General features: G+C 51.4%; 3 protein-coding genes across 5 annotated transcripts in view; all 3 read right to left on the minus strand.

Moving 5' to 3' along the window:
* Positions 1–716: 716 nt before the first annotated feature.
* Lgals4 (galectin 4) lies at positions 717–8,743 on the minus strand. 2 transcript variants are annotated; one of them, XM_010632828.1, is made up of 10 exons: positions 7,992–8,743; positions 7,589–7,677; positions 6,402–6,606; positions 4,965–5,099; positions 2,179–2,205; positions 2,038–2,082; positions 1,858–1,887; positions 1,335–1,423; positions 1,010–1,175; positions 717–927 (listed from the first exon to the last, which is right to left on the minus strand). In XM_010632828.1, the coding sequence occupies exons 1-10, from the start codon at positions 8,034–8,036 to the stop codon at positions 781–783; spliced, it is 978 nt and encodes a 325-aa protein (XP_010631130.1). In that variant the 5' UTR covers positions 8,037–8,743; the 3' UTR covers positions 717–780. The 2 variants fall into 2 exon arrangements, with proteins under 2 accessions (XP_010631130.1, XP_010631131.1); XM_010632829.1 differs by lacking the exon at positions 2,179–2,205.
* A 562-nt stretch (positions 8,744–9,305) lies between these two features.
* Ech1 (enoyl-CoA hydratase 1) lies at positions 9,306–16,307 on the minus strand. The gene is made up of 10 exons (XM_010632830.3): positions 16,233–16,307; positions 15,645–15,852; positions 15,439–15,527; positions 11,259–11,383; positions 11,131–11,179; positions 10,921–10,985; positions 10,257–10,327; positions 10,109–10,180; positions 9,766–9,916; positions 9,306–9,631 (listed from the first exon to the last, which is right to left on the minus strand). The coding sequence occupies exons 1-10, from the start codon at positions 16,270–16,272 to the stop codon at positions 9,527–9,529; spliced, it is 975 nt and encodes a 324-aa protein (XP_010631132.1). The 5' UTR covers positions 16,273–16,307; the 3' UTR covers positions 9,306–9,526.
* Positions 16,308–18,812: 2,505 nt separating this feature from the next.
* Hnrnpl (heterogeneous nuclear ribonucleoprotein L) overlaps positions 18,813–24,747 on the minus strand; it is a 10,069-nt gene continuing 4,134 nt past the window's right edge. The window contains exons 6-12 of one of the 2 annotated variants that reach the window (XM_010632832.3): positions 22,946–23,017; positions 22,554–22,834; positions 21,243–21,364; positions 20,745–20,946; positions 19,879–19,936; positions 19,685–19,780; positions 18,813–19,180 (exon numbers count right to left, since the gene is read on the minus strand). In XM_010632832.3, coding sequence (XP_010631134.1) covers positions 19,122–19,180; positions 19,685–19,780; positions 19,879–19,936; positions 20,745–20,946; positions 21,243–21,364; positions 22,554–22,834; positions 22,946–23,017 — 890 coding nt within the window. In that variant the 3' untranslated portion in view covers positions 18,813–19,121. Of the gene's footprint in view, positions 19,181–19,684; positions 19,781–19,878; positions 19,937–20,744; positions 20,947–21,242; positions 21,365–22,553; positions 23,018–24,747 lie in introns of both variants that reach the window. The other variant, XM_010632831.3, reaches the window with a different exon arrangement.

Here is a 24,747-nt window from a genome sequence, read left to right on the forward strand (position 1 = left end):
TGGCCACGTGGGTAGCTGAACAGGGCGGTGGTTAGATGTTCGGATGGCTGCGCGGCTGGAGGCAGGGCTGCTGACGGCACGGATGTGTGCGCACCTGGCAGATGAGCTAGGTGGACCAGGGTGATGGGCGGATGGATCTTGAATGGGTAGATGTCTGGAGAGATTGATGAGTGATGAGATGGAGGGGTGGAGAGATGGATAAAGGGTTGGATGAAAGACTGGCTGGACTAGTGGACTGGTAGGTGGAATGGTGCCAGGCTAGGTGGTGGCGTGTTTGACTGAAGGCTGGCTGGATGCATGAAGAGAAAGACACAGGGTGGGCGGAACAGCAGGCCGCGTAATGGTTAAGTGCATGGCCTTGGGGGCCAGACCCACTGGATTTGAATCTGGATTCTGCTATTTATGGGCTATGTAACCTTGGGAGAGGTGCTTTCTTTTCTTTTCTTTCCTTTCCTGTTTCCTGTTTTCTTTCCTGTTTCCTCATCTGTTTCAGAGGAATGTTCTTAGTTCCTGGTGTTTGTGATGAGGAGTGAAAGAGGTGATCCATGCAGAGCCCTAAACAGTGCTGGGGATGGTTTCCCTGAGGGCATAAGTAGATTTATCTTGATGGGAGGGAATGTGGACAGATGACAGGTCAGTTTGGAGGGTAGTGACTGATCCAAGGGAGAAAGGAGTAGTGAGGGGTGAACGGAGTCACAGACATAGGAGAACCCTTCAGACATTTTATTAGGGCCTTAGAAGGGAACCCTGGAGGATCTTTCTTGTTTTCCCAGGAAGAGATCAGATCTGGACATAGGACAAGGTGACATCACCATGGATTTCCAGCGTGTCCACACTCTGGAAGGCTGGGAGGCGATGAGAGTAGTCAAAGAGGTGCTGGCCATTGGCGAAAACTTTGAAGCGATCCATACCGCAGCGGATGGAGAGCTGTAGAGAGGAGACGGGGTGGGCTGTGAGGCCTCAGAATAGCCTCAGAGAGGGCAGGCGGGGAAGGGAACCCTGGACTCACATCAAAGAACTGGCCTGGGCGGAATGGGTTGAAGGCAAGATTTCTCTCCTCGGAGCCCCACGAGCCCCTCAGGTGGCTGTTCCGGACCACGATGCCCTCATGCAGGCGGGGATTAATGTGCAGTGCCTGATCCCCGGAGAACCCCACCTTGAAGTTGATGGCAAAGCTGGTAGCAAAGAGAGGATGTCAAGTTAGGGGTTCAGCACATGGGTCTCCAGGTGAGAAAGACAGTCTGGACCCCTGGGTCTGAGGGAGGAGGCTGGGCCTGGACCCCTGGGTCTCAGAGAGGAGGCCGGGAGATTCCCACTTCAGTCTGGTGCTGTACCTCTTGGCTGTGGGGGGTATGTAGCCCTTGATTATGATGGTCCTTCGGGGGCTGAGCCCCCCATGAAGTTTCCCAGTGTATGGTACAGGCTGTGGAGAACATGGGGTTCCATCAGCTCTCAGGTTACAAGAGTCCAGGTCCAGGGACTTTTTTTTTTTTTTGGTTTTTGAGACAGGGTCTCACTATGTAGTTGAGACTGACCTGGAACTCACTATGTAGCCCAGGCTGGTCTCGAACCCACAGTGATCCTCCTGCCTCAGCCTCCCAAGTGCTGGGATTACAGGCATGCGCCACCACGCCCGGCTCAGGGACATTTTTTCAAGAGAGGTTCTATTCCTCCTGGGAAACTTCCCAGCCAAGTCCCCTCCTCCACCAGTCGCCAGTTTTCCCATCTCCCCACCGTCCACCCTGAACACCCTCATACCACCCCCGCACCCCCCCTCTCCTGGCCTCGTCCCATCTCAGTGCCTGCTTCCCCTCACTGAGCCCCTCCATGGGGCCCCAACTCCATAGGACGCCATACCGGGTTGAAGACTGGAGGCCCCGTCATGACCTGTGAAGCACAGAAGACAGGACACGTTGGGCCAAGCCCGACACAAAGCACTGTGCGCCTCCCCACGCAGCGGGTTCTCCAGAGCCAAGTGGGTACAGCCGTGCCCCACACCCACCCTCCGCACCCCGGGCACAGCACCCTGGCACTCACGGGCAGGCTGTTCATCTGCATCTGCGGAGGGCCATACCCAGGAGCCTAGAGGGTAAGTGGAGGCAGGACACTGAGGGGCTGGGGCCTCCTTGTCCACCTCCTTCCCCTCCCCTGGGGAAACTGTCCCCAGCAGGTACTTACAGGGTAAGGCGGCACGCCCATGGGTCTCTGTGGATACAGAGCGAGGGAGATCAGGGGTAGGACCCCATGTTTGGGACTGGAGTGTTGAGCGTCCTGGCCCTGGGCAGCCCACTGTCATCGTATGAGTGGCCTCTGAAGCCCACAGGGACACAGAGGACTGATGGATTCCGAGAGAGGAGCCTTCACCGCGGCCTTGTGGGCCTCAGCACAAAGCCTTAGGACGGGGGCTGTGAATTCTAGTCTCTGCTGTCTTCCCATTGCCCTGGGACGCTCTTGTCCCCTTTTGCTGCTCATCTTGGAAGCCACATGGAGAAGTGGAAGCACAGGTGGGTGGGTTGGCACATACTATAATCTCAGAAATCTAGGAGGCTGAGGCAGGAGGATCACAATTTGAGCCCAGGCTGGGCAATCTAGTGACTTAGTGTCTCAAGATAGAAAAAAAAAAAAAAAAAAAAAAAAAAAAAAAAAAAAAAAAAAAAAACACTAAAACAAAAACAGAAACAAATTCATGGCTTGGGAAACGTAAAGCCCTCCGTGAATGGGCACAGGTGCCACTGGGTCCCTAGATGTTGCTGTGATGTCCACATTGCCTCCCATCCCACCCCTCTGCTTCCTCACGGGTACTCTTACCTGAATCGAGGGGTTTGGTTTGTTTGCTTTTGTTTTTATTTACAAAAACTGGGGGTTGAACCCAGAGCCTTCCCGCTGAGCTACATTCTCGTCCCTTTTTTAATAATTTTTTTGTTTTGTTTTGTTTTGTTTTTAATAATTTTTTGTTGTTTCATTGAGTTTAGGGTCTCGCTAAGTTTCCTAGGCTGGAACTCCTACTTGCAATTCTCCTGCCTCTCTGCCTGTAGCGGTGGGGATTACAGGTGTGCGCCACCACTCCTGGCCCTGAATCAAGTTTTACAGAGGATTCCCTTTCCTTGTGGCCACGTCACAAATCTCTCTAGATTAGATTGAGCTTTTTCTCCTTTTGTGGCTACAAGCTTGCTTGTTGGATTCTGTATGGGATGATGGGAGAGGCCCCTGCCCAGTGGCAGCTATGCATTGTTCTATGGAGACCAGCGTCACGGACACTTTGTCCTCACTCACCCACCTGTTACAGAACACCCTGGCAGTTTCAACTCTGAGGCTGTGTCTTTTGTGGTTCATCGTGGTTCTGGGGATGGGACCCTAGGGCCTCCTGTGCTAGTTAGGCCCCAGCCCAGGCTTGTGTAAGTGGCATGGTGGGTGTGTGACGGTAGTTGTTTCCCCACTTGGGATCTGAGAGTTTCTAGGTCCCTAGGCCGAGGGTTTGGTCAGCATTCAGACAGAGGCTGCCATTTTTCCAAGGAGTCTTGTACCAGTGCACTGCCCCCCCACAGCCCTGTCGGCTGACTGTCACACATGCTTGTCACCAAGTGGGACTGCATAGCTCTTCTCTGCGAGTGTGTGGTGCCCACTCATTTGTGGCTTTGAAGTGCCCAGGTGACTAATCCCAGGGGGCGTTAAACAGACCATGGTGCATCTGTGAGCTATTCGTGAATTTTTTACTCCTTTACTACACTTATTGATTCAGTTCGTATACCTCCTCCTCCTCCAGGAAGCTCTTTCTGACCCATGACCAGGCCAAACCCTTCCTTTGGACTCTCAAAATTGCCTGTAGATATTACAGACAGATAAGTTAGGTGGAAATATTATAGGCAGTCAGATAGGGCTATGTCCTTGAGAGAGTCAGGACAAAGGTGAAACACACCACAGCTGAGGCTAGAGACATGACTTAAAAACTGTCGGGGGCTGGGGATTTAGCTCAGTGGTTCCACAGCCTGCCTTGCAGGTGCGAGGACCCGAGTTTGATCCCCGGTACCAAAAACAAGGCAAAAACAAAAACAAACAAGCAAACAAAAATTGTGCCTCTAGGGCTGGGGATTTAGCTCAGTAGTCCTGCCTCCTGCCTCAGAAGCACAAGGACCCAAGTTCGATCCCCGGTACCAAAACAACAACAAAAAAAAGGTCCCAAAAATTGCGCCTCAAGTTAAAGACAAGATGACCAGACCTGCACACTTCCTCAGAGAACAAACACTGTGTCTGAGCTTCAGTGAAAACAAAAACAAAACAAACAAAAAAACACTGGGCCTCATGAAGTCTAAATAGACATAAGCCACCCCAGTGGGTGACCAGAGACCTCTGGACCCAGCACTTCCTAGGAGAACCTTTGAGCTTTCCATCCATGCTTGTTATGTGCCTTGTTTCCCAACTGGACCATTATCGCCTAAGTGACTGCACTTGTAACCCTACTGGATGAGGTTGGCTGCGGCCCACACTGTACCCATGTGGGTTTCACTCTATAAAACTCCCCTGTACAGTGGGCCCCTGGCTACCCACTGGGACCCCTCCTGCCCCTCAGGAGCTTTTCTACCAATCAATATCTTCCTGCTCTTAACCCCTGCTGTTTCTAGAATTCACTCCTTGATTTTTAGAGAACAAGAGCTCAGCGTATCAGACAGCTAACAGGTTGGGAGACAGAATACTTCATGTTTCACCTCCAGTATTATTTCCTGTATCATAGATACCCCACCTTGGCCCTGACCCCCTGCCCACACCTCCTCATCATGGGCTTGGCCACTGGAAGCCGTCACCATCTGCAGGTGTCTCTGTCTTCCCAGTGGACGGTCTTGGTCACCACAGAGTCCCTGGTGTCACCTCTCAAAGGGACTGGCACTGATCAAGTGCTTGGGCAATAAATGAATGTGAGATCGGATTAAGGAAGGAAGGGAGCACATACGGGAGGGGACCGCACACACCTGGCTTGGGGCGGGCTGGCCTCCGAGGAAGTTGATTGATTGCAGCTGCAGATCGCCATCCACCTGCAGGTGGGTGACCATGTGTAAGGGGAGCCGGTGCTTGAACTCGTAGAAGGGGTTTCCATTCACTGCGACCTGAAGGGCAGGCACGAGAGGTCCAGCATGAGTGCCGCGACTTCGGGGAGGTACAAGCAGCGTCTCACTATGTAGTTCAGTGAGGGCTTGAACTGACTGTGGAGCCCAGGCTGGCCTCAGACTCTCAGTGATCCTCCTGCCTCAGCCTCTCAAGTCCTAGGATTACAGGTGTGCACCACCATTCCTAGCTTGAAGCAGGGTCTTTTCGACTGGGGGTTCAAGGTCTTAGGCGGGGAGGTCTTAGAGGCAGAAACCTTGGAGCCTAGAGGCCTGAGGTAAAGTAAAAAATGAGCCCACAAGCTTTAATCGCAGCACTCTGGAGAGTAAGGCAGGGCGATGGCAAGTGCAAGCCCAGCCTGGGCAATTTAGCGACCTAGTGCAACCCAGTCTCAATAAACAAAAAAGAAAAAAGAGGCAATGGCGCATGGGAGTTGGGGATGGAAGGTCTGTTTCTTTTCTTTCTTTTTTTGCAGTACCAGGGATTGAACTCAGGACCTTGAACTTGTGAGGCAGGTGCGGTGCCACTGAGCTACATCCCCGGTCCTGGAAGGTCTGTTTCTGGCCCAGGGTGCCCTCGCTTTGTGAAAGCCCGGAGGGAGTGCTCTCGCCTCCCTGACCACAGCCACCTGCACAGTGAGTCAGCCGTGTGGGCCTGCGTGGGCCCAGATTCAAACATGCTGGGAAAAACAACAGACGCACAGCATGTAGGAGACACCGGAACAGGCCAGGACGCGTGGCAACACAAAGATGTCATCGTGGCATTGGGACTGTGCGTGTGTTTTTAAAGGAAATATTTATGAGTGGAATTATGTAATGTCTGGAATCTACTTTCAAATAATATGGAAAAAGGAGTGTACAGAGATGCAGGGGAGAGTCCTGTGGGGACCAATCTGAGGGTGTGGGAGACACAGGCTCTTTGTGTCCAGTGCTTCCTTCCGTGTGGTCAAAAACACAGCCAGTGCCCTCCTCCTGTAAGACCCGGAAGGACAAGATGTGGTCCCGTGGGCTAGAAAGCTCCCAGGAGGTGGGAAGAAAGCAACAGAAAAAAGTGAGGTAGGAGCTGGGCATAGTGGTACTGGAATTCTAGCACTCTGGAGGCTGAGGCAGGAGGATTTCGAGTTTGAGCCCAGCCTAGAGAGCTCTGACTCTGTCTCAAAATAAAAAAGGGCTGTGAACGCAGCTCAGTGCCAAGCACTGGCTTTACTCCTCAGTACCAGAGGGAAACAATGTGGTAGGAAGGGAGAAGGAGGGTGAGGTAGGGAAGAAAGAGGGAGGGAAGGAGGGAACACAGGGGGCCAGGACCTTGTAGTGATCGGCCAGGACCATGAAAACCAGCTCAAAGGCGTTGCCCTTGCTGAAGGGCATGCTCCTCTTCCGCTCCTCCTCGCCCCACTGGCCGCCCTGCTTCGTGTTGAAGACCACCTTGTCCCAGCCGTCAAAGCGGGGGTTGAAGTGGAAGGCAATGTCTGACCCCGGGGAACTTCCCACCACGAAGTTCACAGAGAATCTGGAAAGACATCAAGGCCTGATTCTATGGTGCCACCTGCCAGGGCCTTCCCCAAGAAGCTGTCCTCACCGGGGCCCAGCCCTCCCTGACATGGGGCTCCGCGCCAGCCCTGGTGACCCAGGTGAGGAGGGAAGTCATGGCTGTGTTGCAGGAGGCAGAGCCCCACAGCCACTCTTTTGCTCACAGAGTATCCTTTGTTTAAAACCAATTTTTGTTGTTGTTGATACAAGATCTCAATATATAGCCCCGACTGGCCTTGAACTTGAACTTGAAACTTAGCCTTGAGCTCCTGCCTCAGCTTCCCGAGTGCTGGGATTACAGATGTGTGCCACCATGCCCAGCTGGATAGCTTCTCCTTCAGGACCACTTCCCCTCTTCCCCCAGCTTCAGGTGACAACTGCCACCAGTTGACTTGGGCATTATGCAGCACTTACTTACCATGGATCAGACCCTTCCCTGTGCACTTCATGTCTCTTGGCTGGGATCTCCCTGTTCCTTCCTGGCCCCTGTGCACCACTCCCCCTTACAGCCAGGAAGACCTTGTGGACACTCAAACCAGAGCCCAGTCCACACTGCCCAACTTGGCAGCCTTTAGGAGTTTGGCATTAAACAGGACAGGTGTATGGTTGTCTCAGGACCTTTGCACTGGCTGCACCCTCTACCTGGACTCCTTTCCTCAGCTATTCCTCTTTCCCTCCCTGTCCCCATCAACTGAGGAGGCGAAAGACCTCTTCTGCTGCCAGGTGTAGTGGCGCATGCCTGTAATTCTATCACTCAGGAGGCTGAGGCAGGGAGAGACCGAGAGTTTGAGAGTTTGAAGCCAGCTTGAGCTACATAGTGAGTTCAAGGCTAGCCTGAACTACACAGTGAAAAAAAAAAAAAAAAGCCCTCTCCTAGGTAGAGTGCAGGAAGGGGAAGGAAGAAGAACCCCTGGGCAGACCAGCAGCACCCAGGTTATCTAGGCTGGCAGGGGAGGTCTCACCGGTTCATGTTCTTGTTGGCCACTCCTTGGATATAAACTGACATTCCGATGCTGAGGCCGCCCGGGATGGGCGCGTTGTAGGGCAGAGTCTGTAGAGGGGGCCAGGGAGGGGTCTCACAAACGTTGTAGGGGAGTCTGTAGAGGGGGCCAGGGAGGGGTCTCAGAACCATCCCCCTCACCAGAAAGCTCCCCTTCCTTTAAGCAGGGAAGGGAAGACTCCGAGTGAAGGACAGGGGGTGAGGACAGCGCCCAGAGCCAGGTGCGGCCTCAAATGGGCTGAGCATCCGGGTGGGGGTGACTGAAGCCTTGGGGTCAGTTAGTGGATAAATCAGAGGCCCCCAAAGACCCAGCTTGGGGTGAAGCGCTGTGGGTCGGGAGGAGCCAAGGCAGGGCTGTCTCTCACCGGGTTGTAGGTGGGCTGGTAGCCCGGTGCAGGGACGTAGGCCATCTTGAGGCTGGGCTGTGACTGTCCAGGAGAGGAGCTGCAGGGTGGGAATGCAGGCCGCCGCAAGGGGTAGGTGGCCTTTATACCCAGGGGAGGGGCTGGCAGGGAGTGTCCACCGGGTCCCTCTTCTGTGGCTGCCTAGGGCACACCCTAACCTCCTGTCCCCTACCAGCCTTACTCATGACCCCATCCCTCTTGCAAAGAGGAAGTGTGGTGGACTTTGGCCTCACCAGGGCCTTATCAGAGCCCATAAAACCCTGCCTGGCCTCTGTTGGCAGAGGGAGGGCGAGGCCGGTGGGCAGGGTAGGGCAGGGCTGCAGGAACGCTGGGGACAGGTGGGCAGTGCGTCCCTGTACATCCTGCACATCCTCACCCAAGCGTCGTGCTGTTTGCACAGTGGGCTGGGACACAGGCTGCTGGAGCCAGCGTTCTACTTCCCGTCTGACTTCAGCCATTTCTCGGCTGTGTGATGCTAGCTCAGCACCCGATCCTCAATTTGCCCACAACTATTCGTGAAATGGTGCTAATAACAGCATCATAGGTCCTCTCGAGAAATCACTATTTAATAAGTGCTCAAAACAGGACATGGCATACAAAAGGGATTATTTTGGTCTCTTGGACTCAATCTAAATGTAAATCCAGAAGGCTAGGATTACATATGGATAAGAAAACCTCAAGCTTAAAGCAATGTGATTGCTGGCCACGATGGCACACACCTGTTATCCCAACTACTCAGGAGGCTGAGGCAGGAGGATCACTCTGAGGCCACATAGTCAATTCAAGGTCAGTCTGAACTGCAGAGCAAGACCCTATCTCCAAAATCCTAAAAGAGGGGAGGGGTTCCCCTAAAGACTTAGCTCAATGTGAAGGCCCTGAGTTTAATCCCCAGTACTGAGACAAACCAAAGTTTAAAGAAATAAGGCAACTGCCAGGTAATGGCACACACCTGTGATGCCAGCTGCTCAGGAGGCTGAGCCAGGAGGATCACACAAGTTCGAGGCCAGCCTGGACAATACAGCAAGTCCCTGTCTCAAAAAACATAGAAAGGGCTGGGGACGTAGCTCAGCATTCCCTAAATTCAATCCCCAGTACAGGGGCAGGAGATGGAGGGGTAGCAACTGGCTCACGACTGGGTAGCACTGCACCCACCCTGTACCCTCCGCCCAAGGCAGGGATGGTTCTCATCCCGCTGGCTCAGACCTCTGTCCCAGACCTTTGCAACTGCTGGGGGACACAAGCATCTTAGCCTGCCCCACCGCCCCTCTGAGGAGCAAAGACACCAGGTTCTTTGTGAGGCTTTATTGCTCCAAAGAAAGATAAGGCCTTGGGCTTAGGGAAATCAGTATCATAAACTTATAAACGAGGCTGTGTGCCAAGGCATGGAGAAGACCATCTTCACCAGTCCTCCCTTCCCACAGATAAGGACACAGGTGGGAGGCGCTGCAAGCCCAACCCTGGTGACCCTGGGTTTGGGGCCTGGAAGCTGAGAGCTCTCAAAGCTTCGAGAAGGTGACGCTCTTCAGGTCCTTCTTCTCCATCGCCGCCTGGACAGATTTGATGATGTCCTGGGTCTGCAGCATGCTCATGTTCCAGGAAGCCTGAGTAGAGGGCGGGGAAAGGCTAGTAGCACACCAACCAGAGGACAAAGAGCGAGACTGCGCACAACCCTCAATCCCTGATTGGTAACCCTGGGATATGGGCGGGTTGTGACTGGCCGGAGCTAGCGCCTTACCATGTGGTTGAGGCCCTCGGCCACTGAATGGTCGCGGGCATAGAGCAGGTTGACTTTAGTGGTCTGCACTGCCACTGGGCTCTTGCTGGAAATCTCACTGGCCAGGGCGAATGCAGCATCGAGCATGCGCTCCTTGTCTGGGAACACACGGCTGCGAGGGAAGGGGTGAGAGGAATGGGCAACAGCCTGAAATAGGCTTTCCTTCATCTCCTTGCTGGGGAAGGGGTCTCACCCAGGAGGCCAGAGACCCCGGGAAAGGGTTGTGGCAGCACCTAAGGACCTAGAGGGGACCGCGCTCGGCGTGTCTGTCCCTGGGCTCTTCCCTCCAGGCCTAGGCTCCTACCTGACCAGCCCGCTGTTCAGCGCCTCCTCAGCCATCATCTTGCGGGCGGTGAAGGCCAGCTCGTTGACCAGGCTGTAAAAGGGCTGCTGCTGTCGCCCGAGTCCGTCCATGCCCCGCAGTCCCCTCCCAGCTCCGCTCACCCACCCACCTCTGGCTCCCGATGACTTTGGGAAGGCGCTGCAGTGTCCCCACATCGGCAGCCAGGCCTATGTCCACTTCCTGGGGAAGAAGTCAGGTCAGCGTTTGCTTTCTGCTCAGTATTGCTCCCCACGCCACCTCAACGTCTGTAACAGTTCGCGTTTCCTGCAGAGGACCCACGACCCTCTCCAAACGGGAATGCTTCTCATCAGGAAGCGCCTACCCCCCCGGCAGTTTCCTTCAGTCTTGAGCCAACTCCCTGCCCTCTCAATTGGTCAGATCTCTCCGGGTATCAGCAGGTCCCACCCAGGGACTCCATCTGACCACCCGACCAGTCTACTCCAGGCTCACACCACCCACCCTTTCTTCGTGCCAAGCCTCATCTTTTTTTTTTAATACTAAGAATTGAACCCAGGGCCTTTACACTGAGCTATGTCCCTGGCCATTTACTTTGAAAAAGAATTTTAATAAATTATCCAGGCAAAACTTGACTTGCAATGCTCCTGGCTCAGCATCCCTCAGGGGTGGGAAGGAGGTGTGCGGCGTGACGCCTGACCCTAGCCTCACGTTGTAAGGTTCAGTTCTGATTCCTCTTCAGGAATCAGGCCTTGCCCCACTGGCCTGCCCTGGTCCATCACTACCTGCCCAGGAAAGGGAGCTCAGGGAGGACTCACCTTCACCTGGAAGTAAGCATCCTGGGCACAGTAGCGGATGTCGCAGGCAGTGATGAGGTCCACGCCTGGGACAAAGAGGCCAGGGACACTGAACAACGGCAAGAACTAACCCCTCCTCCCAGGACGTGGGGCTGCATCCTGGGACCAAGTCTAAGTAGCAACAGAGCTGAGACAGGAGGCTCTGGCACTGGCTGGTGGCTGCGGACTCACCAGCACCAATACAGGGCCCGTGGATGGCGGCGATCACAGGCTTGGGGCACTGGAAGGGAACAAGAGAGGGGGTCAGGCTGGCTGAAGAGAGGAGGGCAGCGGGGATGGTCTCCGCCCCCCAGAGCCACCTGCTCGATGACGCTGAAGGTCTTCTGGTACAAGCTGATGAGGTTACGGAGGTACCAGGCCATGCGGGCCGCATCGTCTCCTTGGGGCTGCAGCATGTCAGACGCCATGTCTACGAGGTCGATACCTGAGGGGAGGTGTTAGGGACCCACCAGTTTGTGGCTGCCACTTGAAGATAATCCTGAATCTGACTTCTCTTCCACCAGCCATTCTCTACCCCTGTCATCCTGGTCCCCTTTTCCACCCCCACCCCCAGAGGCAGAAGCAGCCTGTGAACCTCGAGTCAAGGCCTCTCTTCTCTCCCACCCATTTAGAATAAAAGGGCAGAGCCTTGCTTAGCCCCATCCCCAGCGCTGCGATGTCCTTCCCAGTGCTGTTATCCCCCTTTACCCCCAAGGCTGACTAGGCGGCTCCATTCTGGGCTACTTCCTTGGAGCGGCTGCCCCAGCTCCCTGCACATCTTGCTGACACACAGTCAGGAGTTTATCTCACCGAGCACTGGTCTCTCTGGGATTCGAGTTCTGGGAAGCCTGGGGCTTTTTTGTCTTTTTTTTTTTTTTTTTTCCCCACCTTTTACCTCTGGCCTGGATCAGGGCCTGGTACACAGTAGGTGCTCAGTTAGGGAACAATGCAGATGACAACTGCTGCCCTTATGGGGAGACAGACAAATGAGGAAAAAAGTACATTTTGTCAGGCGGTGCTAAGTGCTCAAGGAAAACAAAAGTAGAATGGACTCTGTGTGCATGTGTGTGTGTGTGTGAGGACTGCTGCAGTGTCACATGTCCTCACTGGCAAGGTGACATGGGAGGACAGGCCTGGAGGAGAGGGAGGGCGCCAGGGCGTGTGGGAAAGAGCTGCAGATGTCAGGAACGGCTGGTACTAAGGCCCCGTGGTGGGAAAGGCCCTGGTTTCTCCCAGGACTGTGGCAGACGCCCATGAGGTGTGGCAGAGTAAGCAAGGGAGTGGGAAGAGCCCCGGTCAGAGAGGGGAGGGGCAGAGCACTGGGGAGGACTTGGACTTGTACCACGCGAGGCTGAGCAGAAGCACCCTTCTCTTTCCTCCATGTGAAGCTATTCTTTCTCGTCCTCTCGCTGGTCACTACACAGCGCCACTGACAAACCTGAGAAGTCATCCCTATGCGTGGCCGCACCCCTGAACGACTGAGGCTTCACTGTTTACCTGTGAGCTGGAAGGAGCCAGGGCTTGGCCAGGCGGTCTTGTGCAAGTCCCATATGCGGAAGGCAGGAGGCCCTGTGCTACCCGGCTGGGTCACTTCATCTAGGGACCTGGGTGGCTTCTCTGTGAAATACTTGTAAACCCTCCCAGAAGCAGACAGGACTGCCAGGTGTGCACAGAGGTGCAGCCCCAGGGGCACTGAGTGGGTCTGGCATACTGAGGGGCACAGTCACCACTTCTGTAGTCTCCATTTCAAAAGGAGTCATGAGCTGGATCGGCCCGCTGGTGGTTCTTGGCTTTCACACCATGTCTAAGGGCCCCACGTGACTCAGGAGCTATGCTGAGACCCAGAACAGGCTTAGCATGGCATCTCGTGACAACTCCTGTCACTGGCTTTTCTGGTTTGCCTGCCTTCTTGGACCTGTAGACAACTGCAAGGAAATAAAGGGCACCAGACCACGGGACACCTGGCAAGTAGTCATTAAAAAAATTAATAGTTTCAGTTGGGCATGATGGTACATGACTGTAATTCCAGCACTCTGGGAGGCTGAAGCAGAAAGATTTCAAGTTTGAGGCCAGCCTGGACATAGCAAGAATCTATCTCAAAAAAATCAGGGGTGGTGGCGGCTGGAGACATAGCTCAGTGCAACGGCCTGGGTTCAATCTCCGGTACTGGGTGGAGGGGAACAGTATTTCTACTCTATCCCTGGGTCACCATGACCCCGAGGTTTTGCTGCTGAAGAAAGGATGAGATGGCTGCAATCAACTGGATGCTGAAAGATGAGTGCCCTGGCCTGGCACAGCACAAGGGAAGCGTCCTCCTTTCTCAGGTATAAGCGCCGCAAAGGCAAGGGATCAGGAGCAGAGGCAACCCAGGCACTGCACTGACCTCCTTGAACACTTGTCAAGTGAACAAGCAAATGACCGAAGAAACAAAGAGATGTAAGGAGAAAACATAGGATGTGAGAAAACAGAAGCGACTGGACGGTTTAGTGTGTGTCTTCCCCACTGGGCCCAGTGGAGAAATCAGTGCACATGACATTTTGCTTCTGCTATGCCCTAAGGGACTAACCTCCCATGATGACATACTGCATGTATACTTTGGCTGGACAAGACAGCTACTGGGAGCCACTTGAAGAATCTGAAAGGAGTTAGCACTTCAAAAAGGTGGCAGGTACAAGCTGAGCCACTTTATAAAACTTTTAGCCTGATGGCAGGCTGAAGTTGTGCTTTGAGAGCCACACGACAGAGTCCTGGGTGGACATGGCTGCTAAGACTAAGGGAGAAATTTCCAGAAAGGAGAGCCCCAAATCCTGTGTACAAACTCTGCTGAGATCGCTTGCTGACTCATAAAAGCATGTGTGTAGCAGGGCACAAGATTTAAAAGCTAATTCCAACTAAGGACTAAAACAGGAAATTCAGTGGGCTCTGGAGTTATATAATAGAATTTGGAGTTTACATATCTTATTTTTCTATCTCAGCAGGAATGTGAAAGCCATTTTCAGGAGAAAAGATAATAAACAGAAATTGGCCCCTTAGATGGCCCGTTCTCAGAATCAAAAGATGAGGATTTTCAAGCAGCCATTGTCAACTCTGCTCAATGGGAAAAGGAACATATGTTCAAGACAAATAAACAGATGTGACAATTCAGCAGAGAAATGGAATCAAGTGGAAATTTGCAAACTGAGAACTACATGGGGGTGGGCTGGGGATTAAACCCAAGGCCTTCACACTGAGCTACATCCCCAGACCTTTTTTTGAAATTCTGAGACAGTCTTGAGAAGTTAAACTTTTGATCCTTCTCCTCACCCTCCTAGAGTGCTTGGATTAATAGGCATGTACCATCATACCCAGTGAAAACTACAATACCTTTATTTGTATGTATTTTTTTGTTTTGGTGCTGGGGATGGAACCCAAGGCCTTGGGCATGCTAAGCAAGTGTTCTGAAATTAAACATCACCAATGGGCTTAACAGTAGAACAGAGATGACAGAAAAGCCAGTAATGACCAACTGAAATGATCCAATCTGAAGAACAAAGCAGTGGGGCCATGGAAGATCTGACAGGCATGAAACTACAAACCTGGAAACAGTGCCAGATGCTAAATGATTGCATGGAAGCCTGCTGTTGCTTTAACACACTCGGCTGGGACAACAGTGGGCTGAGGGAGTAAGTGCCTCATTCAAGGCCCAGGCGGAAACCCAGATCAGGGCCTATGATCCATTGTATTCTGTTGGACTAATGTTTTTCTTTTTTTGTTTTTTGAGACAGGGTCTTGCTGTATAGTTCAGGCTGGCCTTAAATTCACTATGTAGCAGAGGTTGTGCTCACAGCACTCCTCCTGCCTCAGTCTCCCAGAATGCACTGCCATGCCAGGCTGGAGTAAATTCTGCATTTAAAAATTTTTGTGGAAGCCAGGCATGGTGGTGCACGCCTGTAATCCCAGCACTTGGGAGGCTGAGGCAGGAGGATCGCTGTTAGTTCAAGACCAGCCTGGGCTACACAGTGAATTCCAGGACAGTCTAAACTACATAGTGAGACCCTGTCTGGGGAAAAAAAAAATATGTATAAACCAGGAATGGAACTCAGAGACTTGTGCTTACCAGGCAGATGCTCCACCCACTGAGCTACATTCCTGGCCCTCTGTACTTAAATTTTAAGGGGGACGGAGCTAGGAATGGAACCCAGGGCCCTCGGGCATGCTAGGTAAGCATTCCGTGACAGAGCTACATCCCCAGTCTTCTACCTTTAAAATAAAGCCCTATAAAAAATTATAACATGTAAATCAGAAGCTGCTTAAAACCCTCAGTAAGAAGCAACTGTCACCAGATGTGGTGGTGTATGCCTGTAATCCCAGCATTCAGGAGGCTGAGGCAGGATTGCCGTGAGTTTGTGGCCAGCCTGGAATACTCAGTTCAAGGCCAGCACATAGCAAGATCCTGTCTCAGAAAAAAAAGAAGCAGTTGTTTTAGTGCCAGGAAGAGAGGACACTAGAGGTAGGGAGTACCTGAACTGAACATTTTCCCTGCACCAGAGATCACCACAGCCCGGCAGTCAGAGTCTTGTGCTATCTTGTTGAAACATTCCACCATCTCCCTGTGAAGAAGCACAGTGAAAGGCTACCTACACCTGGGGTGCAAAGCGCCCACCCTGGGCTTGTCCCCCACCCCCATTTCCTGCATCAGGTACAACTCCAGGGTCTGCAGGCCGGACCTCCAGAAGGCCTTGTTCATGGCGTTCCTCTTGTCAGGCCTGTTTAGCTGCACGTGGAGAACATGTTTCTGGGCAGATGTCACTTTAAGCGACTCATAGCTGTGACCTGGGGCTTCGGAGGCAGCTGCTCCGAAGGCCTCATTCTGTGCAGTGGAGCTCATGGGGCGAAGGCCCAAGTTGAAGCCCAGCTGGATGGGAGCTATCAGTCCTGGGAAGAGGACAGAAGAGCCTTTGATGATGCTGTAATAGGGACACGGTACCTTCAAAAGCAGGGGCCCACACCTCACTGACTCTAGACTGGAGAACACAAATTCATTAGAGATTTTGGATTGGGGGCTAAAGGTTGGGGAGCACTTATTAGTGTTCAGTTTGAGACTACTTCAGCCCCTTAACTGTGGGACTGACCCAATTCTAGGAACACTGAATTGTCAGCGACCCTATTCCAAGTCACAGGCCTATAGAATAAGCCGCTCACGAACACCGAAATTTAAAGGGCTTGGACCGTTCGTGACCCCCATAAGACTCCTCTCTTAGGAGATGGCCTTGGTGACAGCCTGACACAGCGACGGACCCCCACGGGTGACTTACGCCGCATCAGCAGGTTCCCCACTTTATAGGAAGCCGCCATCGCCGCCGACTTCGCCGACTTCCTGAGGAGCTTTGAGTGACAGGAGAGTAAAATAAGGGGCGGGCACAAAAAATCCGCCCTCTTGGGAGACGGCATCGAATCCGAAGCCTAGATAGCAATGACGCCCTTTCTCGCGCCATCTTTACTAAGGGCAGCCGGAAAGAATCTTCCACATTCGCTGGCACAATTTGGAGACACGTTTAGGAATGAAGCCTTTGCCCCAGTGGGAACGTGGCCTAAGATAATAAGTCACACTGCTATTGGAGACTTCAGTATAAAGTTCATCAGAGCGCTGTTTTGTAAACGGTGGGTAAACTGGAGACAGCTGAAATTTCCAAGAGCAACTGCAGCCCTCCATGCATGTGAACTAAAAATAGTTGATATCCAGTACTGTGAGTTTAATTACACGAGGGAAGGAGGGAGTGAAGAGTGCAGTATCAAACGGGTATCAAACACTGTACTGTCTGAATTCCCACACTATCCAGAATACCATTTTCCATCGTACTGAAGACACAGGCTCAGGGAGTCACTGTTCAAGGTCACTGGGCTTCTGAACTGTGAAGTAGGATTACATGCTACAAGACTCCCAAGTTCATGTTTTCTTTTGTGTGTGTGTGTATGGGCACGTGTTTTTGTTTTGTTTTTTGGTTTTTTGAGACATGGTCTATGTAGTTCAGACTGCTCTATAACTCACTGCATAGCCCGGGCTGGCCTTGAACTCACAGCGATCCTCATGCCTCAGTCTCCCAAGTGCTTGGATTACAGGCGTGAGCCACCACTCCCGGCTGTTTTTTTGTTTGTTTTTTGAGACAGGGTCTCACTATATAGTTGAGACTGATCTGTAACTCACTGTGTAGCCCAGGCTGGTCTTGACCTCACAGCGATCCTCCTCCCTTAGCCTCCAAGGGCGGGGATTACAGGCCTGCGCTACCACGCCCAGCCTGAATTTTTTAACTGAAGTCCATGTTCTTCCTGGTACTGAGGGTTGAACCCAGGGCACCCGTTCACCACTACCACCCCACAACACCCAGCCTGTGCTCTGGTATGGGGCTACCTTCCCAGCACTCTGACCTCTTTTCTATTTTGTGACAGGCTTTTGCCAGTTTTGCCCAGGTTGGGCTCAAACTTGTGATCCTCCTCCTCTGCCTCCCAAGTGGTTGAGATTACAGGCGTATGCCCCTGGGCCCAGCTAAAAGACCATGTTCTCAAACAAATAAAACCCCTTGGAAAAAGGGGTTACCCCAGAGCATAACAAATACTGCTTAAGTAGGCTCCTGAGGGAGATGTTCGCCAAGGTTTTGAACAGATGTCTCTGGGCCAGTGGGACTGTGAGAAAGCTTTCCTGCTAATGAACATGTGCTACCTGGATGAAAGCCCCAGCAACTATCCATCCCAGGACTGACTGCGTAGTTATCCATGCAGTGGGAAACTGACGGCACACACGTCAGTATGGGAGGCAAGTTTTAACTTAGAATCCTTTCATGTAAGCCTATGAGAAACTAGGAGACAGATTGGTAAAATGTACTTTTATCCCCATCCCCGACACTGGTTTAAAAAACAAAAAACTAGATGATTTACAAAACTTTCCCTAGCGAAACCGTTTGCTCATGTGAAGATGCTGTGACTTCAGTAGATGTTAACAAAGTAGGTTTGGAAACAGGTTAAGTCTGATGCAGGTTCGCAAGCACATCCACGTAACTCCCAAGGTGACAAGTCTGTGACCTGTTCCCCTGCAGGTCACCTCATCCTCCACAATGTCAAGGTCCTTAACTCAGGCTCCTTCCAGAGCCACGTTCACAGGGTCACCTCAAGTGATGAGCATCCATATTATGCTGCAATTATTTGTATCTTTCAACCTGGCAATTCTGGCTAAATCATCTGTATAAATAATGAAGATGAATACTGCAGAAATGTTTGCAATCCCAAGACCTGGAAATTACTTTCAGAACTAGGCTAAGTAAATGACACCACACAATGACACTCTGCAGGGGTAGAGGGGGACAGCACAGAATGCTGTACAGCACAAAGAACTTTTTTTCTTTTCAAAAAGGAGAACTTCCTTATGGAAAGAAGGAATCACGAACAAGTTAAACATTGATTAGAGGGATTCAATGGGGACTTTCACCTTTCTTTTCGGAGTTTTCCAATAAGGCAGACAATCCAACAATTTTTTTTAATGTGGGGTCTTGCAGTGTTACCCAGGCTGGCCTTGAACTCCCTGGGCTGAAGGGATTCTCCTGCCTCAGCCTCTTGAGCTGTTTGGACTACTGCTCTTATCACCATACCTGGGGCTCTACCATCACATTATTTTTTAAATGACTCTCCAACTAGAATGAGCTTGCTTAGGCAAGGCCTTTTAAGAATGCCACCAAGCCTGCAGGATTTTCCTTAAAAGGCCTCAATTCCTAATACTGCATCTGCAGGACAGCCTGCTCCTCACAGGGCTGGGCTTGTCTCCCAAGTGTTTGGGCCATGCCTTGGCTTGCCTGTACCTCTTCACAAGACTGAGTGGAAAACAGGGAATCCTAGCAAGTACTAAGTTTATTTTCCAAACAATTTTATTGAAATGTGCCAAGAATACATGGGCAGCACAAATGTATGAACAGGAAAAAAAATCACATGTACAATAATTTTTAAAAAGTGAAGGTTAATCTTGGGAGATATCAGTTCCCCTCTCCCACCCACTCCAGACTTCCAGCATTTCCATTATGGTTAAGCTTCTATTAACTAGCATTAAAAAAAGGAATACAAGAACTTTTGCAAAAAGGAAAAAAAACAACCAAAAAACTCCAATGGCATAAACGAAAAGAACCGTTTTCCTGCGTAGGTGGCTCTTCCTGGGCCCCTGATTAGGAGGCATGCTGAGCAGTGGAGAAGCACAACTTCAGAGTGTAAGGGTAGGGGCCATCTGCAAAGGAGAAGACAAGTCACCTGGGGCCTTCTCTGGAGGGTTCTCCACATAGATCCCCTCAGTTTGCATCTACTTCTCACTTTTTGTAGTTCAACTGCCGGAGTCTAACACACACCCGCCAATTCTGACTTCCTTAGCTACCTAGGGCAACAGGCTTGGCTGATCAAGTGGCTGGACAACTTTTACTTCAGCTAGTGGGGCCCCTTTTCTGGGCACTGCCTGTTGACACAAGAATGCCAGCTCCTTGGAAAGCCAAGCCCAAGCAACTCCCAAGTTGACATCGAGCACTCCCAAGTGGGTGGCATCAAGTAGCTAGGCTGGCCCTCCCAGGAGGAACATCATCAGGCTGCTCTCCTGGTGACCAGATCCCACCCATCTGCGTCAGGGACAAGGCGAAACCTCTTGTGTCTTACTTCAAGGGCAGGAAGGACAGCTCTGGACTGATGCCAGCCAACCCCTTGGGCCACTAGGAGAATGATTGCAGGACACAGAGATACTCACTTGGGTTTTTCATCTGGTAATGGTTCAGGAAGCCCAAGGTCTCCAGGGCATCACTCTTGGATTCCCACTCCAGCAGCCCGGAGGAGCTGCGCTCACCTGGTGAGAAAGCAAGGGGGAAAGCACAGGTTTTAGGCTGCCCTAGCAGCTACCCACAGAGAACAAGGGAACAAGAGGAAGGCAGGACACTGACTCACTTTTGCCTGAGAATACTTTCACAGAAGTTGGTCGCTTTACTCCCAGCTCATCACAGATCTGCAATATGATAGTAGAGGAATTAATAGAAACAAGGACTGCATGGACGGATGATGGGACTCCAGTAGATCAGGCCTCATTGGCAATTTTCTAAAAAAAAATATATATATATTTGGGGGGTGGTTTGAGATAAGGTCTCACTATGTAGTTGAGACTGACCTGGAACTCACAATGTAGCCCAGGCTGGTTCGAATTCACAGCAATCCTCATGCCTCAACTCCGAGCGCTGGAATTACAGGTGTGCGCCACCACGCCTGGCTGATCACATACTCTTTTAAGGTGTCCTTGTGACACAAAAGGGTAGACATACCAAGGACTAGAAAACTGCTTTGCAAACTTCTCATGCTCAGCAGCACTGTGGGTTTCTGTGACATTAGATGAAGATTTGCTTAACTGAAGGCAACACGTGAGGCTACATCAAAGTCTGAAGTCTCACCTGGCCTCCTCTCCTGCCAACTGTCTTACATCTCCGACCCAGCTTTCCAGGGCCCTGTGTTCTGAAGTTACCGAAGCACCCGGAGCCCCTGACAACGTGGCTGTACTAAGACCGCATGCTGATGACTGGCCCAGGAACCTTCCTAGCAAAAAGGCAGCTGTTCCAGCTCGTCAAGAATGCAAAGGAGGCGCATGGCGACCTCTGCTGCTAAAAGCATGGTGCTACTCCATCTAGTATTTCAATGAGCAGGGATCTTATCTGTCCCGGTCTCCACTGTGTCCCCAGCACAAAATCCAGAGCCTGGCAGAGAAGCAGTTCAATTGATGTGATGAACTCTTGTGGTTATCTGCCTGAGGAGTTCCACGCACCCACCTCGAAGAAGTTCTCCTCAGTCACCTCCAGGGGAGCATTGAAAAAGTGCAGCACATTGCTGGGGTGCTGGATTCGGTTCTTGGCTGCCTGCTCTGGAGTGGAGAACCGATTGTTCCTCGATTCGCTGAAGTCTTTGTAACTGCAAGACCCGTCTTCTAGCCCGTATGACTGACCGGGCATGATGGCTGGCTGCTTGGAGACGCTGTAAGAGGGAAAAAGGGGAAACACGGTTAGACCCCAAGCCCTCCACTGTGACCTCCTTGGCAGAGGCACTGCTGGCTCCATGCTATCTGATAGCTTTGTGCCCCTGGGAACATTACTCCCCAGCAGAGGCAAGGCCTCAGAGGATGAAGAACTGCATAGAACACCATCATCACACCTCATCCTACCCTGAGTAAATACCTCAGGCTCATTGTGCTCCTCTCTCCGAAGTCCAAACTCTTTTCTGTCTTCCCCAGCCCCTCCAAAACTCTCTCTGCCTGGGGTGAGAGCACCTACCAGACATTCATCTTCTGCCCAAACATGAAGTTGTTGTTCAGATGAGTAATAGCTCGGTCCACAGCATAGCCATCAGCCATCTCCACCATAGCAGCCCCTGGCTTGCTTTTCATGAACTTCACCTTGGGGAGAACAATTGCAGGGATAGCACCATCACTGCCCAGCTGCCAGGGCCTTCTCCTACCCTCTTGTTAGTCGTAAGTCCTGCTCTGCTCTGGCTCTGGGCTTCCACTCTTACTTGTGCACAGGGAGTCCGGACTACTAGAAAAACAGGCCCAGCCCACACAAATATACAAAGTAGGCAATGGAGCCTATAACAGCAGTGTTTTTTTTTAAGTGAAGGGCATGGCCATGAGTGACCATTTCATAATAGAGCAGAAAACTGCAAAAGGAGAAAAATCATTTTTGCCAGTGTTTTGTCTGTTACATGGCCAGTCACGTGTGCAGGATGTTGTTATGTTTGGGCTAGAAGTACTGGCAAGAGAACTCTGGTAGCACGCACAAGCAGCAAGCGCTCTACCCAAGACATATTCCCAGCATGGCCAGATGCCCATATGTGAACATTACACAGAAGTTCTGCAAGAGGCACGCAGGCTCTGAAGCCTGGCTATCTAGCTCTAATCCTTTTTCCACAGAAAGGTTATGTAAATCCGGGCAATTCCAACCACTATCCCTTCTTTCTCATTAAGTATTACTGTAAAAATAAACGTTATTAACCGCCGATTTTTTTTTTCAGGGGTACTGGGGATCAAACTCAGGATCTTGGGCTTGCAAGGTAGGTGGCAGAACCACTGAGCTAAATCCCCAGTCCCATGATGCACGTTTAATAGAACTTGGTATATAAGAACAGGTCACGTGTATTAACTGCCATCTTTAATGGGCCAAGCCAAAACAAACTATACAGACTAAGACTGCAGGGATTTGATAATAAGGAAAATACCATCCGGTTTTGGGAGGCATCACCCACAGAGAATGCAGGAAGGTACCCTGCACTGCCAGATCACCTCAAACTTTGCAGGAGAAATCCTTACGTAATAGTTTATATAACAAACAAATTCCAATATATTTTACACATCTTTACATCTTGGTATGTCCCAATACTTTAATTTGAAAGAAAATTCAAAAAACCAACTGAACACAGTGAAGAACAAAACCTGTCTGCTGTGGGTCGCCTGAGCTCTCCAGTCACCCCCTCCAGCAGGCTGACTCTTCACTGGCTCTTCCCCATCTGCTGTTTGGCAGGCTCAGGCCAGGGCCTGCTCCGGACCTGCTCAGCCTACAACTTTAGCCACTGACCCAGCAGCAACTCACCTTCTCCACATTGCCATACAAGCAGAAGACATTGAAGACTCGATCACAGTTCATCTTAGACTGATCCAAGCCATAGACCATGAGCACAGGGCTGTCAGCGTGAGGGCCATACTCGGGTGGTGGGGGAGGGGGTGGGGGGTGCCCATACTGAGGGCCGTAGCGGCTTGGGCCCCGACGGTGACCCCCCACAGGTGGGCCCATCCTTCTCCCTTCGTAGTGAGGTGGGGGAGGCCCGTAGCCCTCATCATGGTAATGGCTGTGGTACCCACCATGGGGCCCTCCTGGGGGGTGGGAAGGAAAGAGAGGGAGGATGGGTGAGAATTTGCGAGGCGGGCGGCGGGCAGGGGCACATGAGCCACGGGAGTCCACGGAAGGAAACCCCCTGCCCTCACCATATTCTGCAGGGTGATCTCCCAGGAGAGGGGGCTGCCTTTGGCGTTTGTTGGGGTTACTGCCAGGGTCACCTGAAGGCAGAGAAAACAGTTACAAGTTGAACTTAAAAAGTGGGGCCCTCTCTCTCCTGACTCCAGAGACAAATCCCAAAGTCGCTCAGCACCCTTAAAAGTTCCCTACAAACCCTTTTCTTAAAATGGCTGCTGGGACTCTTTCCTATAACCTGTCCCAGGGCAAACACGAAGCCCAAGTCTCCAAGCCACAGCCTCCTTTCCCTCCCTGTCCTAACAAGAGGCTGCATTCCTTTTCCTGTGAAGGTCAGGGCCAGGCTCTGTACTCATTTGCTCTCACCCGCCCTGGCCCCAGTAGCTAAGTCCAGCTCTCAGGCCCTCAGGGAAACCTACAAGCTGCCATGGAGCTGATGTACCATGAGGGCTAAGAGCCATTTTGTAAAGACCCAGTAAAGGGAGAAAAGGTTAAGAGCAGCAAACGAAGGTGGAAACTAGACACATTTGGCCCCCAAACACCCACATTTCTGGGTACTCTAGCCCCTGCTGCTCTCTAGGTGCCTTCATTATCAATCCTGGGCCCAGTCACCCTCCCCCAGACACGTGGAGCCCGTAAGACGGACTGTAGGAGCTGACGAGCAGGGCAACAGCAGAAACAGTTCAAATCAGCGGTCATGTACAAGGCATCAACGTTCTCAACCAACAATGGCGCAGACTCCCAATCCCAGCCCCAGATGCAATTCATAACCACTGCTGTTAAATTTAGCGCTTAAGTGACAGACACTGGGTAAGCGCTTTACAGACATCACAGCTTCCTTGTTTGATTCCTCACAACAACCCTATGAGGTAGGTACTAACATTTTAGCCCCATTTCACAAGTAAGAATACTGAGTAGTTTACTTTTCCGGGGGGGGCGTACCGGGGATCAAACTCAGGACCTTGTGCTTGCAAGACAGGCATGGTGCCACTGAGCTAAATCCCCGGCCCATGAGTATTTAACTTTTAACTGAGCAGTTAAAAGATACTTTGGCCCAGTGCCATAAAACAAGGTAGTGGCTGGGTCAGGATTTGAATCCAGGTCTGGCTGACTCCAGAACCCAGGGCTTGAAACCACTGCCCTTTCCTGCCACCCAGACTGGGTTTTGTTTTTCAGCAATCAGTCATTACAAAGGAAAAGGACTACTTACAGCAGAAGTACAGAGTACAATGTCCATTTGTCACAAAAAACAAATCTGTATTTTCTCTTACCATTGGACGCTTCAACAGTGAGTTAGCACAGTTCTGAAAGATGGCGTCCCATCAAACATACACTGCGACCCTGCATCACATGGTTTTACAGTCATAAATACAAGTTACGGCACACATCCGCTACAATTTCTTTAAAGAATTGTTTTAAAAAGTCAATGGTTTGATTAAAACAAAATTGGCTCACAGATGTTCTGTCCTCAGAAGATATCAGAAAAGTGGAAATAAAGGTGTATGAAGTGGGTAGTGTCCCTCCGTGTTGTCACCTCCTCACATTGTGTGCTGCAGTGCGGTGCTTCTGGCTGTGTAGCGCTCCGTGTGCGTGTCTCCTGGTATGAGGTGTGCCAGTGGCCCCACTACGCCCGCACTTTTGGCCTTGGGAGCACGCCTGGTTACCTGCCAGCAGGTAACTGTGTGCCTCTGAGCTGTTTGGCTGTCTGGTTTTAGGTCTGTTTTGGTTTTTTGATTTTTTTTTTTTTTTTTTTTTTTTTTTTTTTTTTTTTTTTTTTTTTTTTTTTTTTTTTTTTTTTGTGTTTTTTTATTTTTTA

Source organism: Fukomys damarensis, unplaced genomic scaffold (genome assembly GCF_012274545.1).
Source record: "Fukomys damarensis isolate Sample0158 unplaced genomic scaffold, DMR_v1.0_HiC HiC_scaffold_19, whole genome shotgun sequence".
NCBI classification, from domain to species: domain Eukaryota; kingdom Metazoa; phylum Chordata; class Mammalia; order Rodentia; family Bathyergidae; genus Fukomys; species Fukomys damarensis.